The sequence below is a fragment of the Triticum urartu genome, chromosome 2 (assembly GCF_003073215.2).
Source record: "Triticum urartu cultivar G1812 chromosome 2, Tu2.1, whole genome shotgun sequence".
Taxonomy (NCBI): domain Eukaryota; kingdom Viridiplantae; phylum Streptophyta; class Magnoliopsida; order Poales; family Poaceae; genus Triticum; species Triticum urartu.
The window spans coordinates 136991640-137007825 of record NC_053023.1 but is presented as its reverse complement, the minus strand read 5'-3'; the positions used below and the strand labels follow the sequence as shown (position 1 = coordinate 137007825).

At 44.6% G+C, this 16186-nt stretch overlaps 1 protein-coding gene across 4 annotated transcripts; it reads right to left on the bottom strand.

Annotated features, from left to right (window-relative positions):
• Window positions 1–221: 221 nt before the first annotated feature.
• Window positions 222–15886, bottom strand: LOC125536371. 4 transcript variants are annotated; one of them, XM_048699574.1, is made up of 8 exons: window positions 15758–15886; window positions 15560–15656; window positions 15139–15471; window positions 6374–6482; window positions 6089–6278; window positions 5634–5837; window positions 5239–5459; window positions 222–913 (listed from the first exon to the last, which is right to left on the bottom strand). In XM_048699574.1, exons 5-8 carry the CDS (start codon window positions 6191–6193, stop codon window positions 865–867), a joined length of 579 nt encoding a protein of 192 aa, XP_048555531.1. In that variant the 5' UTR covers window positions 6194–6278; window positions 6374–6482; window positions 15139–15471; window positions 15560–15656; window positions 15758–15886; the 3' UTR covers window positions 222–864. The 4 variants fall into 4 exon arrangements, with proteins under 4 accessions (XP_048555531.1, XP_048555529.1, XP_048555528.1 ...); XM_048699572.1 differs by lacking the exon at window positions 222–913 and adding an exon at window positions 3417–5107 and having other exon boundaries at window positions 6374–6515; XM_048699571.1 differs by lacking the exon at window positions 222–913 and adding an exon at window positions 3417–5107.
• Window positions 15887–16186: the final 300 nt, after the last annotated feature.

Below are 16186 nucleotides of genomic sequence, written 5' to 3'. Positions count from 1 at the left end.
CATGTTTATTTCCAAACGTGCCCTCAAGGCCCTGAACTGCCTATCCCTTTTGTGACATTTTGGTAACTATGCTTTTTAACGAGCTGTGTTCATGTTGGTAGGACAAGAATGGTGTTCCAAGTTGTGTTATCAGTAAATTTTCAGTACTAAATGAAAGTACTCCAAACTTTGGCATTTGTTCTCTCTTGTTGTAAATTTGAATTTTATCGCAGGGAAGGGAATAAAGGGAGAATTCTTCTCATGATCTTTGACATGTTTCCTCAACAAACTAAGAACACTGAGAATCTGCTAGAATTGATATTGATCTTCTGTGCACATTTTTTCTAGGATCAGGCAGAGGAGCAGCAGCATCACGGGCATGGGCAGAGGAGGAGGAGCAGCAGCACGGGCAGAGCTCCACCAGCGACGCGCGGCAGAGCAGCACCACGGGCAGAGCTCCACCAGCGACGCGCGGCAGAGCAGCACCGTGGGGAGAAGGTCGAGCCCTCCTGGTCAAGGCGATCGAGCTCCAGGCGCGCGGGGGAGCTCGAGGAGGACGAGCTCCACTGGATCGTGGCAGCAAGTTCTGGGCGTGAGGGGATCACGGGGGTGCAGGTCCTTGGCTGCGGAGGCGGCGGCGGAGCAGTTCATGGACGACGCCAGGGGAGCAAGTCCTGGGCGGCGCCTGACACTGGCCGGGCACGGGCGACGGGCAGAGGACTTGTCTTGCACAATTTTGCAAGTACGAGGAGACAGGTCCCAGCGGTGTACGTGCAACTGCGCCATCCCCGCGTGGGCGGGGGAGAAGCGAACGAACGCTTTCTCAAGTATCGCAACACGATCTGTTCGAAACAACAGTTGATGCGGTGAGCCTGGGAAGCCACGTTATGCAGACATTTCAATGGTTACCTTCCAGATAATTGCATCGCCAGGCCTGATGTAGGGTGTGAAACACAGGGCAAGGATACATTTTTATCAGTATGAAACAACACAGCGTTATACGAAAATCAGCTCATGATAATTTGTAATGAAGATCAACAGCTGAGTGGACGTGCATTGATATTTTTATTAAGTTTGCAACAAGAGGCGTTCAAATAACTCCACCAGCAAAAGTAGGAAAACTAAAAAAGTCTTGTGAAAACTCCAGGACATCAATTCACATAAATAGGACTAATTGCAAATAAAGTTGGTATTTCAGTATCCAAGTGATCCACAAAGACAAAATCAGCATTTCGGCAAGCATCTCTACTCCTAATGGACGAATTGGTTGAATAATCCCCCCCACTTTCAACCGGTTTATTTTCAACCGATTTTTCTTCGTCCCACCTCCCACCAGCCCCTCCCACCGGTTTTTCTCTTTTCTCGTCTGACCGGCAATACCCAACGTATTTATGGTAATCAATCATAATTAATCCACGTATAGTAATAAATCAATCCAGGTATGGTAAGGTCATATCTCTACTCCTAATGGACGAATTGGTTGAATAGTCCCCCCCACTTTCAACCGGTTTATTTTCAACCGGTTTATTTTCAACCGTTTTTTCTTCGTCCCACCTCCCACCAGCCCCTCCCACCGGTTTTTCTCTTTTCTCGTCTGACCGGCAATACCCAACGTATTTATGGTAATCAATCATAATTAATCCACGTATAGTAATAAATCAATCCAGGTATGGTAAGGTCATATCTCTACTCCTAATGGACGAATTGGTTGAATAGTCCCCCCCACTTTCAACCGGTTTATTTTCAACCGGTTTTTCTTCGTCCCACCTCCCACCAGCCCCTCCCACCGGTTTTTCTCTTTTCTCGTCTGACCGGCAATACCCAACGTATTTATGGTAATCAATCATAATTAATCCACGTATAGTAATAAATCAATCCAGGTATGGTTAAGGTCATATCTCTACTCCTAATGGACGAATTGGTTGAATAGTCCCCCCACTTTCAACCGGTTTATTTTCAACCGTTTTTCTTCGTCCCACCTCCCACCAGCCCCTCCCACCGGGTTTTTCTCTTTTCTCGTCTGACCGGCAATACCCAACGTATTTATGGTAATCAATCATAATTAATCCACGTATAGTAATAAATCAATCCAGGTATGGTAAGGTCATATCTCTACTCCTAATGGACGAATTGGTTGAATAGTCCCCCCCACTTTCAACCGGTTTATTTTCAACCGGTTTATTTTCAACCGTTTTTTCTTCGTCCCACCTCCCACCAGCCCCTCCCACCGGTTTTTCTCTTTTCTCGTCTGACCGGCAATACCCAACGTATTTATGGTAATCAATCATAATTAATCCACATATAGTAATAAATCAATCCAAGTATGGTAAGGTCATAACTCAGGAAATTTTGAATATGGTAATTATATGGTAATAAATTTAAATTACCCCAAAGGCTATCAATCCAGGTATGGTAAGGCCATAACTCGGGAAATATCGAATATGGTAATAAATTTAAATTACCACCAGGTATGGTAAGGCTATCGATCCAGGTATGGTAAGGCCATAACTCGGGAAATATCGAATATGGTAATAAATTTAAATTACCACCAGGTATGGTAAGGCTATCGATCCAGGTATGGCACGCCCTCACCTGATCACCTATCACAATCTCCAGCCCCACGCACGCACCAACGTATTTATGGTAATCAATCATAATTAATCCACGTATAGTAATAAATCAATCCAGGTATGGTAAGGTCATAACTTAGGAAATTTTGAATATGGTAATTATATGGTAATAAAATTTAAAAATTACCCCAAAGGCTATCAATCCAGGTATGGTAAGGCCATAACTCAGGAAATATCAAATATCTCTACTCCTAATGGACGAATTGGTTGAATAGTCCCCCCCCACTTTCAACCGGTTTATTTCAACCGGTTTTTCTTCGTCCCACCTCCCACCAGCCCCTCCCACCGGTTTTTTTCTTTTCTCGTCTGACCGGCAATACACAACGTATTTATGGTAATCAATCATAATTAATCCACGTATAGTAATAAATAAATCCAGGTATGGTAAGGTCATAACTCAGGAAATTTTGAATATGGTAATAAATTTAAATTACCCCAAAGGCTATCAATCCAGGTATAGTAAGGCCATAACTCGGGAAATATCGAATATGGTAATAAATTTAAATTACCACCAGGTATGGTAAGGATATCGATGCAGGTATGTCACGCCCTCACCTGATCACCTATCACAATCTCCAGCCCCACGCACGCACCAACGTATTTATGGTAATCAATCATAATTAATCCACATATAGTAATAAATCAATCCAGGTATGGTAAGGTCAGAACTCAGGAAATTTTGAATATGGTAATTATATTGTAATAAATTTAAATTTCCCCAAAGGCTATCAATCCAGGTATGGTAAGGCCATAACTCGGGAAATATCGAATATGGTAATAAATTTAAATTACCACCAGGGTATGGTAAGGCTATCGATCCAGGTATGGCACGCCCTCACCTGATCACCTATCACAATCTCCAGCCCCACGCACGCACCAACGTATTTATGGTAATCAATCATAATTAATCCACGTATAGTAATAAATCAATCCAGGTATGGTAAGGTCATAACTCAGGAAATTTTGAATATGGTAATTATATGGTAATAAATTTAAATTACCCCAAAGGCTATCAATCCAGGTATGGTAAGGCCATAACTCGGGAAATATCGAATATGGTAATAAATTTAAATTACCACCAGGTATGGTAAGGCTATCGATCCAGGTATGGCACGCCCTCACCTGATCACCTATCACAACCTCCAGCCCCACGCACGCACCAAAGAACCCACCCGGCACCAAACGCAGCTCCTCTCGATCCCCTCGAGTAAACGCCGCCACCGTCGTGCGATCTTCCTGACACAGACGCTGTCGCCGCCTCCTTCCCACCTACGGCGTCCCCCACGTCCATGGTGACGGCGCTCGCGTCCTACACTGACCCTCCGCCTCATATAGGTTGGTCGTTGATGGAGTGGGATGTGCCGCTGCGGTTTGGGGAGGCGCAATCACGATCTGGTTGGGATCTCAGTGTGGACTCGTTCTCTGTGATGAAGGATGGCGCTGCCTCCCTGGCAAATGGGATCGAAGGAAGGGGCTCTACGTCGTGAATGTCGGCGAGGCAGCGGCCGAAGGCGAGCCCGACGGTGAGCACGGGTGTTCGTCCCATGAAATAGGCGGCCACGGAGGGCGGATCTGAGGCCACCCCAATCGCCGGTGGCCCTTCCTCCCATCGCTCATCGCCTCCATTCTCTCTCTCCTCTAAATCTTTGTCGCCCCTGCCTGATTCTGGCCGACGCCATCCGACTCTCGCATCGACCACCACCAGCACGGCTGCGGACGAGGCGCAACCGCAGACGCCGCCGCCGCCATCCTCATCCACCTCCTCCACCATCCTTCCCAGCCGTCGTCGGGGGCACCCGCCATCTGCGCTCTAGCCCACCCGCTCCCTCCTATCCCCTCCCCCTGCCTGCTAGCCCCGTGATCCATCGCACAGATGGCAGGTACTACAGCGACCTCCTCCCCAGCGGATCTGTCCTCCTCCGATGGAGATCCATCCTGGGCACCGCCTTATTCTCATGCGTGCACGTCTATATCAACGTCTCATTCCACCTCACCTGAGCCTTTACCTTCCCACCTCTGCTTCAGATCCACATCACTTTGCAAGGTATGTGCTTGATTGTTCCGAACTGGATCGATGGATTGTGCAAGGTACTTTGGGTGTCGTCATTGACGGCAATTGTCACGCCATGCTACCATCGGAGGGGTCCCTCATCGATCATTAGGGTCTTCCGAACTGCACGAGCTCCATTGAGAAGGATGTTTTTAATTCTGGTTTTGCCTACATGCTTTCTTTGCCTGTATCTACTTAGCTAATGTCTTCTTATAGATAGTAGCTGCTGAAGTGGTGATCAAAGTTGTTCACTATAAGGAAACAACCATGATAACAAAAGTGTATATTCCCTGACCTTTGACCTCAAGTACTTTTTCATTAGAAACTTGCAACAACAAACAATGTGTCTTTTAACAATTCCCCAACAGCTACAGCAGAAGTGCAAGTGTATTTGGAGAAGTACATATATATTCGTGGGAAAACCTTGGGGTATATTCGCACTGATTTGCTGAGAAATGAAACAAGTGCAAGATTTATTAACAACTAAAGCAAAATCTACAAACATGACAATTGCTCCAAACTTCGTTCAAATAAGGAATTAAAGGACAAATGCAAAATCTAGATCAAGCACAAACTTACGAAGATTTATAGCTCTCTGACAATCTAGATGCCTCAACATTCGGAAATGCAGCACACTTCAAAAGACTAACATCACCAAAAGAGGACCAAGCTTTGGTTTTTGCGTTATCATTTGCAGACAACACCCGGAAACCGACACAGTACAGGTTGTCATGGCGAACAGCAAATTGCAGGCGTGGTTCTCCAGGACCAACAAACTCAACAATGAAATATGATATATTCTGCACACAAAGACAAAACTTCCATTAAAACGAAATCATTTGCAAGAAAGGTAAAAACTGTTCAAAAGCATAGTAAAAATAACTTTTATTAAACTTAAATTGAATGCATATGTAATCAAGATCACTTGTGATTCATCTCAAACCATGATGCTTGGCAAAAAATTGACAATGTACCTTAGTTTGAAGCCTTAACACTGGTAGTCCTTCTGCAATCTCAGGAACAAAGCCTTCCACGAATCCCTCCTCTGGAGCAAAGAAATCCGCATTCTTGTCAATACAAAGGGAAGCCACCTCCAATAGGTGATTATGGACCTCCGCATAAAACGTCAACAATTCTTCATCTGTTGGCTCGCAGCTGAGTTGGATAATCTTAATTTGCTGTAAGAAAAAGAGAAGAACACTAAATAAGCAACTGATCAGGAAAAAGAAAGGGCTTGTCTAGTGCCCAAGTTATTGCACATGTAAGTGACCAAATCACACTGCAAAGAAAAAGGAAAAAGACAAAAGAAAATGTATGCACAAATTTTCATGTAAAATCAATGGTATGACTTAGATGTGCAAATGTGCTTTAGCAAAACTGAAAAAGAAATCAACATCCTAACCAATCAAGATATACAATTACATCTTACATCATATGAGGTCTGATTAGGCATGTTTGCCCTGATGGCATCAACCACCTTCTGGTGGGTCACCTTGAACAGATCAGGGTGAAGTCTTTGCTCCTTGGGGGCCATCTGAGAAAGCTTTTGTTGGAAGAAAGGCAGCGTCCTCAACAGATAGAACCCGCAGATGCAGCCTCAGTCCCGTCTTGCCGTCGACCTAACCAAATTTAAGATGCGGATTGATGAAGGGTTGTTGGGAGAGAGAGAGAGAGGATACAGGGAGGGTGGGAACTCGAAATGCAGGTCCGGTACCTTAGGCAGACGAGCTTGGGCTGGGGACGGCCGCCTCCAAAACAGATCACCGCCGGTCAGAACAACCTCACCACGTTCCCCCGAAAAGCTATGGCGGATTGACGGCCGGCTGTTTGACCGAGATATGTGAAGGAAATATGCCCTAGAGGCAATAATAAAGTTATTATTTATTTCCTTATAATCATGATAAATGTTTATTATTTATGCTAGAATTGTATTAACTGGAAACATAATACATGTGTGAATACATAGACAAACAAAGTGTCACTAGTATGCCTCTACTTGACTAGCTCGTTAATAAAAGATGGTTATGTTTCCTAACCATGAACAATGAGTTGTTATTTGATTAACGAGGTCACATCATTAGTTGAATGATCTGATTGACAAGACCCATTCCATTAGCTTAGCACACGATCGTTTAGTATGTTGCTATTGCTTTCTTCATGACTTATACATGTTCCTATGACTATGAGATTATGCAACTCCCGTTTACCGGAGGAATACTTTGGGTGCTACCAAACGTCACAACATAACTGGGTGATTATAAAGGAGCATTACAGGTGTCTCCAATGGTAGATGTTGGGTTGGCGTATTTTGAGATTAGGATTTGTCACTCCGATTGTCGGAGAGGTATCTCTGGGCCCTCTCGGTAATACACATCACATAAGCCTTGCAAGCATTGCAACTAATATGTTAGTTGTGAGATGATGTATTACGGAACGAGTAAAGAGACTTGCCGGTAACGAGATTGAACTAGGTATTGGATACCGACGATCGAATCTCGGGCAAGTAACATACCGATGACAAAGGGAACAACGTATGTTGTTATGCGGTCTGACCGATAAAGATCTTCGTAGAACATGTAGGAGCCAATATGGGCATCCAGGTCCCGCTATTGGTTATTGACCGGAGACGTGTCTCGGTCATGTCTACATTGTTCTCGAACCCGTAGGGTCCGCACGCTTAAGGTTACGATGACAGTTACATTATGAGTTTATGCATTTTGATGTACCAAAGGTTGTTCGGAGTCCCGGATGTGATCACGGACATGACGAGGAGTCTCGAAATGGTCGAGACGTAAAGATTGATATATTGGTAGCCTATGTTTGGACATCGGAAGTGTTTCGGGTGAAATCGGGATTTTACCGGAGTACCGGGAGGGTTACCGGAACCCCCCGGGAGCCATATGGGCCTTCATGGGCCTTAGTGGAAAGGAGAAAGGGGCAGCCCAAGGTGGCTGCGCCACTTCCCCCTCCCCTAGTCCTAACTAGGAGAAGGTGGCCGGCCCCCCTCTCTCCCTTTCCCTCCGAGGAATCCTAGTTGGACTAGGATTGGGGGGAGGAATCCTACTCCCAGAGGGAGTAGGACTCTCCTGCGCCTCCCTCCTTGGCCGGCCAGCCTCCCCTCCTCTCCTCCTTTATATACGGAGGCAGGGGATACCTCTAGACACACAAGTTGATCCACGTGATCTATTCCTTAGCCGTGTGCGGTGCCCCCTGCCACCATATACCTCGATAATACTGTAGCGGAGTTTAGGCGAAGCCCTGCTGCTGTAGTACATCAAGATCATCACCACGCCGTCGTGCTGACGGAACTCTTCCCCGACACTTTGCTGGATCGGAGTCCGGGGATCGTCATCGAGCTGAACGTGTGCTCGAACTCGGAGGTGCCGTAGATTCGGTGCTTGATCGGTTGGATCGTGAAGACGTACGACTACTTCCTCTACGTCGTGTCATCGCTTCCGCAGTCGATCTGCGTTGGGTACGTAGACAACACTCTTCCCCTCATTGCTATGCATCACATGATCTTGCGTGTGCGTAGGAAATTTTTTGAAATTACTACGTTCCCCAACAGTGGTATCAGAGTCTAGATTTTATGGTTTGATGTTATATGCACGAGTAGAACACAAGTGAGTTGTGGGCGATATAAGTCATACTGCCTACCAGCATGTCATACTTTGGTTCGGCGGTATTGTTGGATGAAGCGGCCCGGACCGACATTACGCGTACGCTTACGCGAGACCGATTTCCCCGACGTGCTTTGCACAAAGGTGACTTGTGGGTGACTGTTTCTCCAACTTTAGTTGAACCAAGTGTGACTACGCCCGGTCCTTGCGAAGGTTAAAACGGAGTCTATTTGACAAACTATCGTTGTGATTTTGATGCGTAGGTGAGATTGGTTCTTGCTTAAGCCCGTAGCAGCCACGTAAAACTTGCAACAACAAAGTAGAGGACGTCTAACTTGTTTTTGCAGGGCATGTTGTGATGTGATATGGTCAAAACATGATGAGATATAAGTTGTTGTATGAGATGATCATGTTTTGTTGAAGTTATCGGCAACTGGCAAAAGCCTTATGGTTGTCTCTTTGTTGCATAAGATGCAAGCGTCCAATAATTGCTTTACTTTATCGCTATGCGATAGCAATAGTTGCAAGAGCAATTGTTGGCGAGACGACCACGTGACGACACATTGATATAGATCAATATGATGGAGATCATGGTGTCATGCTGGTGATGATATAGATCATGACAGTACTTTGGAGATGGAGATCAAAGAAGCAAGATGATGATAGCCATATCATGTCACATATATTGATTGCATGTGATGTTTATCTTTTATGCATCTTATCTTGCTTTGATTGACGGTAGCATTATAAGATGATCTCTCACTAAATTATCAAGAAGTGTTCTCCCTGAGTATGCACCGTTGCGAAAGTTCTACGTGCTGAGACACCACGTGATGATCGGGTGTGATAGGCTCTACGTTCAAATACAACGGGTGCAAAACAGTTGCACATGCGGAATACTCAGGTTATACTTGACGAGCCAAGCATATACAGATATGGCCTCAGAACACGGAGACCGAAAGGTCGAGCGTGAATCATATAGTAGATATGATCAACATAACGATGTTCACCATTGAAAACTACTCCATCTCACGTGATGATCGGTTATGGTTTAGTTGATTTGGATCACGTGATCACTTAGAGGATTAGAAGGATGTCTATCTAAGTGGGAGTTCTTAAGTAATCTGATTAATTGAACTTAAATTTATCATGAACTTAGTCCTGGTAGTATTTTGCAAATTATGTTGTAGATCAATAGCTTGCGTTGTTGCTTTCATATGTTTATTTTGATATGTTCCTAGAGAAAAATTGTGTTGAAAGATGTTGGTAGCAATGATGCGGATTGGATCCGTGATCTGAGGTTTATCCTCATTGCTGCACAGAAGAATTATGTCCTTGATGCACCGCTAGGTGACGGACCTATTGCAGGAGCAGATACAGACATTATGAATGTTTGGCTAGCTCAATATGATGACTACTTGATAGTTTAAGTGCACCATGCTTAACGGCTTAGAATCGGGACTTCAAAGACGTTTTGAACGTCATGGACCATATGAGATGTTCCAGGAGTTGAAGTTAATATTTCAAGCAAATACCCGAGTTGAGAGATATGAAATCTCCAACAAGTTCTATAGCTAAAAGATGGAGGAGAATCGCTCAACTAGTGAGCATGTGCTCAGATTGTCTGGGTACTACAATCGCTTGAATCAAGTGGGAGTTAATCTTCCAGATAAGATAGTGATTGACAGAATTCTCTAGTCACCATCACCAAGTTAGTAGAACTTCGTGATGAACTATGATATGCAAGGGATAACGGAAACAATTCCCAAGCTCTTCGTAATGCGGAAATTGACGAAGGTAGAAATCGAGAAAACATCAAGTGTTGATGGTAGACAAGACCACTAGTTTCAAGAAAAGGGCAGAGGGAAGAAGGGGAACTTCAAGAAGAACAGCAAGCAAGTTGCTGCTCAAGTGAAGAAGCCCAAGTCTGGTCCTAAGCCTGAGACTAAGTGTTTCTACTGCAAAGGGACTGGTCACTGGAAGCGGAACTACCCCAAGTGATTGGCAGATAAGAAGGATGGCAAAGTGAACATAAGTATATTTGATATACATGTTATTGATGTGTACTTTACTAGTGTTTATAGCAACCCCTCAGTATTTGATACTAGTTCAGTTGCTAAGATTAGTAACTCGAAACGGGAGTTGCAGAATAAACAGAGACTAGTTAAGGGTGAAGTGACGATGTGTGTTGGAAGTGGTTCCAAGATTGATATGATCATCATCGCACACTCCCTATACTTTCGGGATTAGTGTTGAACCTGAATAAGTGTTATTTGGTGCTTGCGTTGAGCATGAATATGATTTGATCATGTTTATTGTAATACGGTTATTCATTTAAATAAAAGAATAAATTGTTGTTCTGTTTACATGAATAAAACCTTATATGGTTACACACCCAATGAAAGTAGTTCATTGGATCTCGATCATAGTGATATACATAATCATAATATTGAAACCAAAAGATGCAAAGTTAATAATGATAGTGCAACTTATTTGTAGCACTGCCGTTTAGGTCATATTGGTGTAAAGCGCATGAAGAAACTCAATGCTGATGGGCTTTTGGAATCACTTGATTATGAATCACTTGATGCTTGCGAACCATGCCTTATGGGCAAGATGACTAAAACGCCGTTCTCCGGAACAATGAAACAAGCAACAGATTTGTTGGAAATCATACATACTGATGTATGTGGTCCGGTGAATATTAAGGCTTGCAGCAAGTATCATTATTTTCTGACCTTCACAGATGATTTGAGCAGATATGGGGATATCTACTTGATGAGACATAAGTCTGAAACATTTGAACAGTTCAAAGAATTTCAGAGTGAAGTGGAAAATCATCGTAACAAGAAAATAAAGTTTCTACGATCTGATCATGGAGAAGAGTATTTGAGTTACGAGTTTGGCCTTCAGTAAAAACAATGTGAAATAGTTTCACTACTCATGCCACCTGGAACACCACAATTTAATGGTGTGTCCGAACGTCATAACCGTACTTTATTGGATATAGTGCAATCTATGATGTATCTTACTGATCTACCACTATCGTTTTGGGGTTATGCATTAGAGACATCTGCATTCACGTTAAATAGGGCACCATCTAAATCCGTTGAGACGACACCGTGTTAACTATGGTTCGGCAAGAAACCTAAGCTGTCGTTTCTTAAAGTTTGGGGTTGCGATGCTTATATGAAAAAGTTTCATCCTGATAAGCTCAAACTCAAATCGGAGAAGTGCGTCTTCATAGGATATCCAAAGGAAACTATTGGATACACCTTCTATCACAGATCCGAAGGCAAGACTTTTGTTGCTAAAATTCGGAAACTTTCTGGAGAAGGAGTTTCTCTCGAAAGAAGTGAGTGGGAGGAAAGTAGAAAACTTGATAAGGTAATTGTACCTTCTCCCTTATTGGAAAGTAGTACATCACAGAAAACTGTTTCTGTGACACCTACACCAGTTAGTGAGGAAGCTAATGATGATGATCATGAAACTTCAGAACAAGATACTACTGAACCTCGTAGATCAACCAGAGTAAGATCCGCGCCAGAGTGGTACGGTAATCCTTTTCTGGAAGTCATGCTACTAGATCATGATGAACCTACGAACTATGAGGAATCGATGATGAGCCCAGATTCCGCAAAGTGGCTTGAAGCCATGAAATCTGAGATGGGATCCATGTATGAGAACAAAGTATGGACTTTGGTTGACTTGCCCGATGATCGGCAAGCAATTGAGAATAAATGGATCTTCAAGAGGAAGACGGACGATGATAGTAGTGTTACTATCTACAAAGCTAGAATTGTCGCAAAAGGTTTTCGACAAGTTCAAGGTGTTGACTACGATGAGTTTTTCTCACTCGTATCTATGCTTAAGTCTGTCCGAATCATGTTAGCAATTGCCGCATTTTATGAAATCTGGCAAATGGATAAACAAAACTGCATTCCTTAATGGATTTACTAAAGAAGAGTTGTATACGATGCAACTAGAAGGTTTTGTCGATCCTAAAGGTGTTAACTAAATATGCAAGCTCCAGCGATCCATCTATGGACTGGTGCAAGAATCTCGGAGTTGGAATATACGCTTTGATAAGTTGATCAAAGCATATAGTTTTATACAGACTTGCGGTGAAGCCTGTATTTACAAGAAAGTGAGTGGGAGCACTACAACATTTCTGATAAGTATATGTGAATGACATATTGTTGATCGAACATAATGTAGAATTATTCTGTAAAGCATAAAGGAGTGTTTGAAAGGAGTTTTTCAAAGAAAGACCTCGGTGAAGCTGCTTACATATTGAGCTTCAAGATCTATAGAGATAGATCAAGACGCTTGATAAGTTTTTTTTTCAATGAGTACATACCTTGACAAGATTTTGAAGTAGTTCAAAATGGAACAGTCAAAGAAAGAGTTCTTGCCTGTGTTACAAGGTGTGAAGTTGAGTAAGACTCAAAGCCCGACCACGGCAGAAAATAGAAAGAGAATGAAAGTCATTCCCTATGCCTCAGTCATAGGTTCTATAAAGTATGCCATGCTGTATACCAGCTCTATTGTATGCCCTACCACTGAGTTTGGCAAGGGAGTACAATAGTGATCTAGGAGTAGATCACTGGACAGCGGTCAAAATTGTCCTTAATGGAATAAGGATATGTTTCTCGATTATGGAAGTGAAAAAAAAGGTTCGTCGTAAAGGGTTACGCCGATGCAAGTTTGACACTAATCTAGATGACTCTAAGTCTCGGTCTAGATACATATTGAAAGTGGGAGCAATTAGGTAGAGTAGCTCCATGCAGAACATTGTTGACATAGAAATTTGCAAAATACATGCGGATCTGAATGTGGCAGACCCGTTGACTAAGATTCTCTCACAAGCAAAACATGATCACACCTTAGTACTCCTTGGGTGTTAATCACATAGCGATGTGAACTAGATTACTGAATCTAGTAAACCCTTTGGGTGTTGGTCACATAGCGATGTGAACTATGGGTGTTAATCACATGATGATATGAACTATCGATGTTAATCACATGGTGATGTGATCTAGATTATTGACTCTAGTGCAAGTGGGAGACTGAAGGAAATATGCCCTAGAGGCAATAATAAAGTTATTATTTATTTCCTTATAATCATGATAAATGTTTATTATTCATGCTAGAATTGTATTAACTGGAAACATAATACATGTGTGAATACATAGACAAACAAAGTGTCACTAGTATGCATCTACTTGACTAGCTCGTTAATCAAAGATGGTTATGTTTCCTAACCATGAACAATGAGTTGTTATTTGATTAACGAGGTCACATCATTAGTTGAATGATCTGATTGACAAGACTCATTCCATTAGCTTAGCACATGATCGTTTAGTATATGTTGCTATTGCTTTCTTCATGACTTATACATGTTCCTATGACTATGAGATTATGCAACTCCCGTTTACCGGAGGAACACTTTGGGTGCTACCAAACGTCACAACATAACTGGGTGATTATAAAGGAGCATTACAGGTGTCTCCAAAGGTAGATGTTGGGTTGGCGTATTTCGAGATTAGGATTTGTCACTCCGATTGTCGGAGAGGTATCTCTGGGCCCTCTCGGTAATACACATCACATAAGCCTTGCAAGCATTGCAACAATATGTGTTGTGAGATGATGTATTACGGAACGAGTAAAGAGACTTGGCGGTAACGAGATTGAACTAGGTATTGGATACCGACGATCGAATCTCGGGCAAGTAACATACCGATGACAAAGGGAACAACGTATGTTGTTATTATGCGGTCTGACCGATAAAGATCTTCGTAGAACATGTAGGAGCCAATATGGGCATCCAGGTCCCGCTATTGGTTATTGACCGGAGACGTGTCTCGGTCATGTCTACATTGTTCTCGAACCCGTAGGGTCCGCACGCTTAAGGTTACGATGACAGTTACATTATGAGTTTATGCATTTTGATGTACCAAAGGTTGTTCGGAGTCCCGGATGTGATCACGGACATGATGAGGAGTCTCGAAATGGTCGAGACGTAAAGATTGATATATTGGAAGCCTATGTTTGGACATCGGAAGTGTTCCGGGTGAAATCGGGATTTTACCGGAGTACCGGGAGGGTTACCGGAACCCCCCGGGAGCCATATGGGCCTTCATGGGCCTTAGTGGAAAGGAGAAAGGGGCAGCCCAAGGTGGCTGCGCCACTTCCCCCTCCCCTAGTCCTATTAGGACTAGGAGAAGGTGGCCGGCCCCCCTCTCTCCCTTTCCCTCCGAGGAATCCTAGTTGGACTAGGATTGGGGGGAGGAATCCTACTCCCAGAGGGAGTAGGACTCTCCTGCGCCTCCCTCCTTGGCCGGCCAGCCTCCCCTCCTCTCCTCCTTTATATACGGAGGCAGGGGACACCTCTAGACACACAAGTTGATCCGCATGATCTATTCCTTAGCCGTGTGCGGTGCCCCCTGCCACCATATACCTCGATAATACTGTAGCGGAGTTTAGGCAAAGCCCTGCTGCTGTAGTACATCAAGATCGTCACCACGCCGTCGTGCTGATGGAACTCTTCCCCGACACTTTGCTGGATCGGAGTCCGGGGATCGTCATCGAGCTGAACGTGTGCTCGAACTCGGAGGTGCCGTAGATTCGGTGCTTGATTGGTTGGATCGTGAAGACGTACGACTACTTCCTCTACGTCGTGTCATCGCTTCCGCAGTCGGTCTGCGTTGGGTACGTAAACAACACTCTTCCCCTCGTTGCTATGCATCACATGATCTTGCGTGTGCGTAGGAAATTTTTTAAAGTTACTACGTTCCCCAACAATATGAGACCTAGGGAGGGAGAGAGATGATGGGGGGATAAGGAGAGGGAGAGATACCTCTGGTCACGGGGGGTTGAGGTGGTGGCGGCCGCCTCCGCCACCGGTCGACGCTGTCGCCGCCGCCGCCCCTCGACTCGGCCTCTCGCCCTTTCCTCCCCCGAAAGAGAGAGACGGCGGCTGGGTCGGGAGGTGATGGCATGTATTGGGCCAGATCCATCCATAGCCAGGCCCGTCCACCCAATAACGAGCCCGGTGGATCACAGGCGGTGGGTTGGGCTTGCGCACATCATGTCATGCGTACGGGGTAGCCTGGGCCGAGATCTGGCCTTTGGCCCAGTGGACCGCCGGACACGTCCTGCGGTGTGGCGCGCTTGCGTTCGCCCGTGTTCTCTGCATCAAAAATTGGATTGACGGATGAGCAGGATGGATACAACTATACCCAGTCGATGGAACAACGGAGGTGAAAATTTATGCTTACCAGCGGAAATCCAATCCAATCCAATCCAATCCAATAGAGAATAAGTTGCTTGCACCGCACAACATATGTGCCGTCCCGAGCTCCTTGTGTCCGACCACTGCGCGAGGTAGATTGACACAGATGAAAACCATGGCCAAAAGATGAATCAAGGGAGCTGAAAAGACCATGCATACCAGCCAGCCAAGTAGCCAAACGTACCTTCTGTCGCCGTGGTCGACGTCATTGGGAGCTCTGTGGTGTGGTGTGGTGTGGTTTCAAGGGGAAGGGAATATTTAGGAGGAGGAGGAGGAGGAGGAAACAAGTACGTAAATCCTTGGTGAGATCCGGTTGTGGGATGGCAGGGGTGTTTTTTATACTAGTACGCGTGAGGCGCGTGGGCCCACAGCAATAATAATGCCGCTTTTTATGCTCTCCACCCACTGGAAAACCGGATCGGGCTCGGTGCCCGTCCGTTCGTTTTCCTTTCCATTCCCAACGCGTCGCGTCAGACTCGGTCGGTTTGGCTCCCCCACGCGTTGGTCGGTTCGGATCAGGTGTTAACCGGGGAGGGCCGTTCCGCCAATTAATAAACAAACCGAATCCTTCTTTGTATTCACGTGGTAGCCATAGACTCGATACATGAAACGT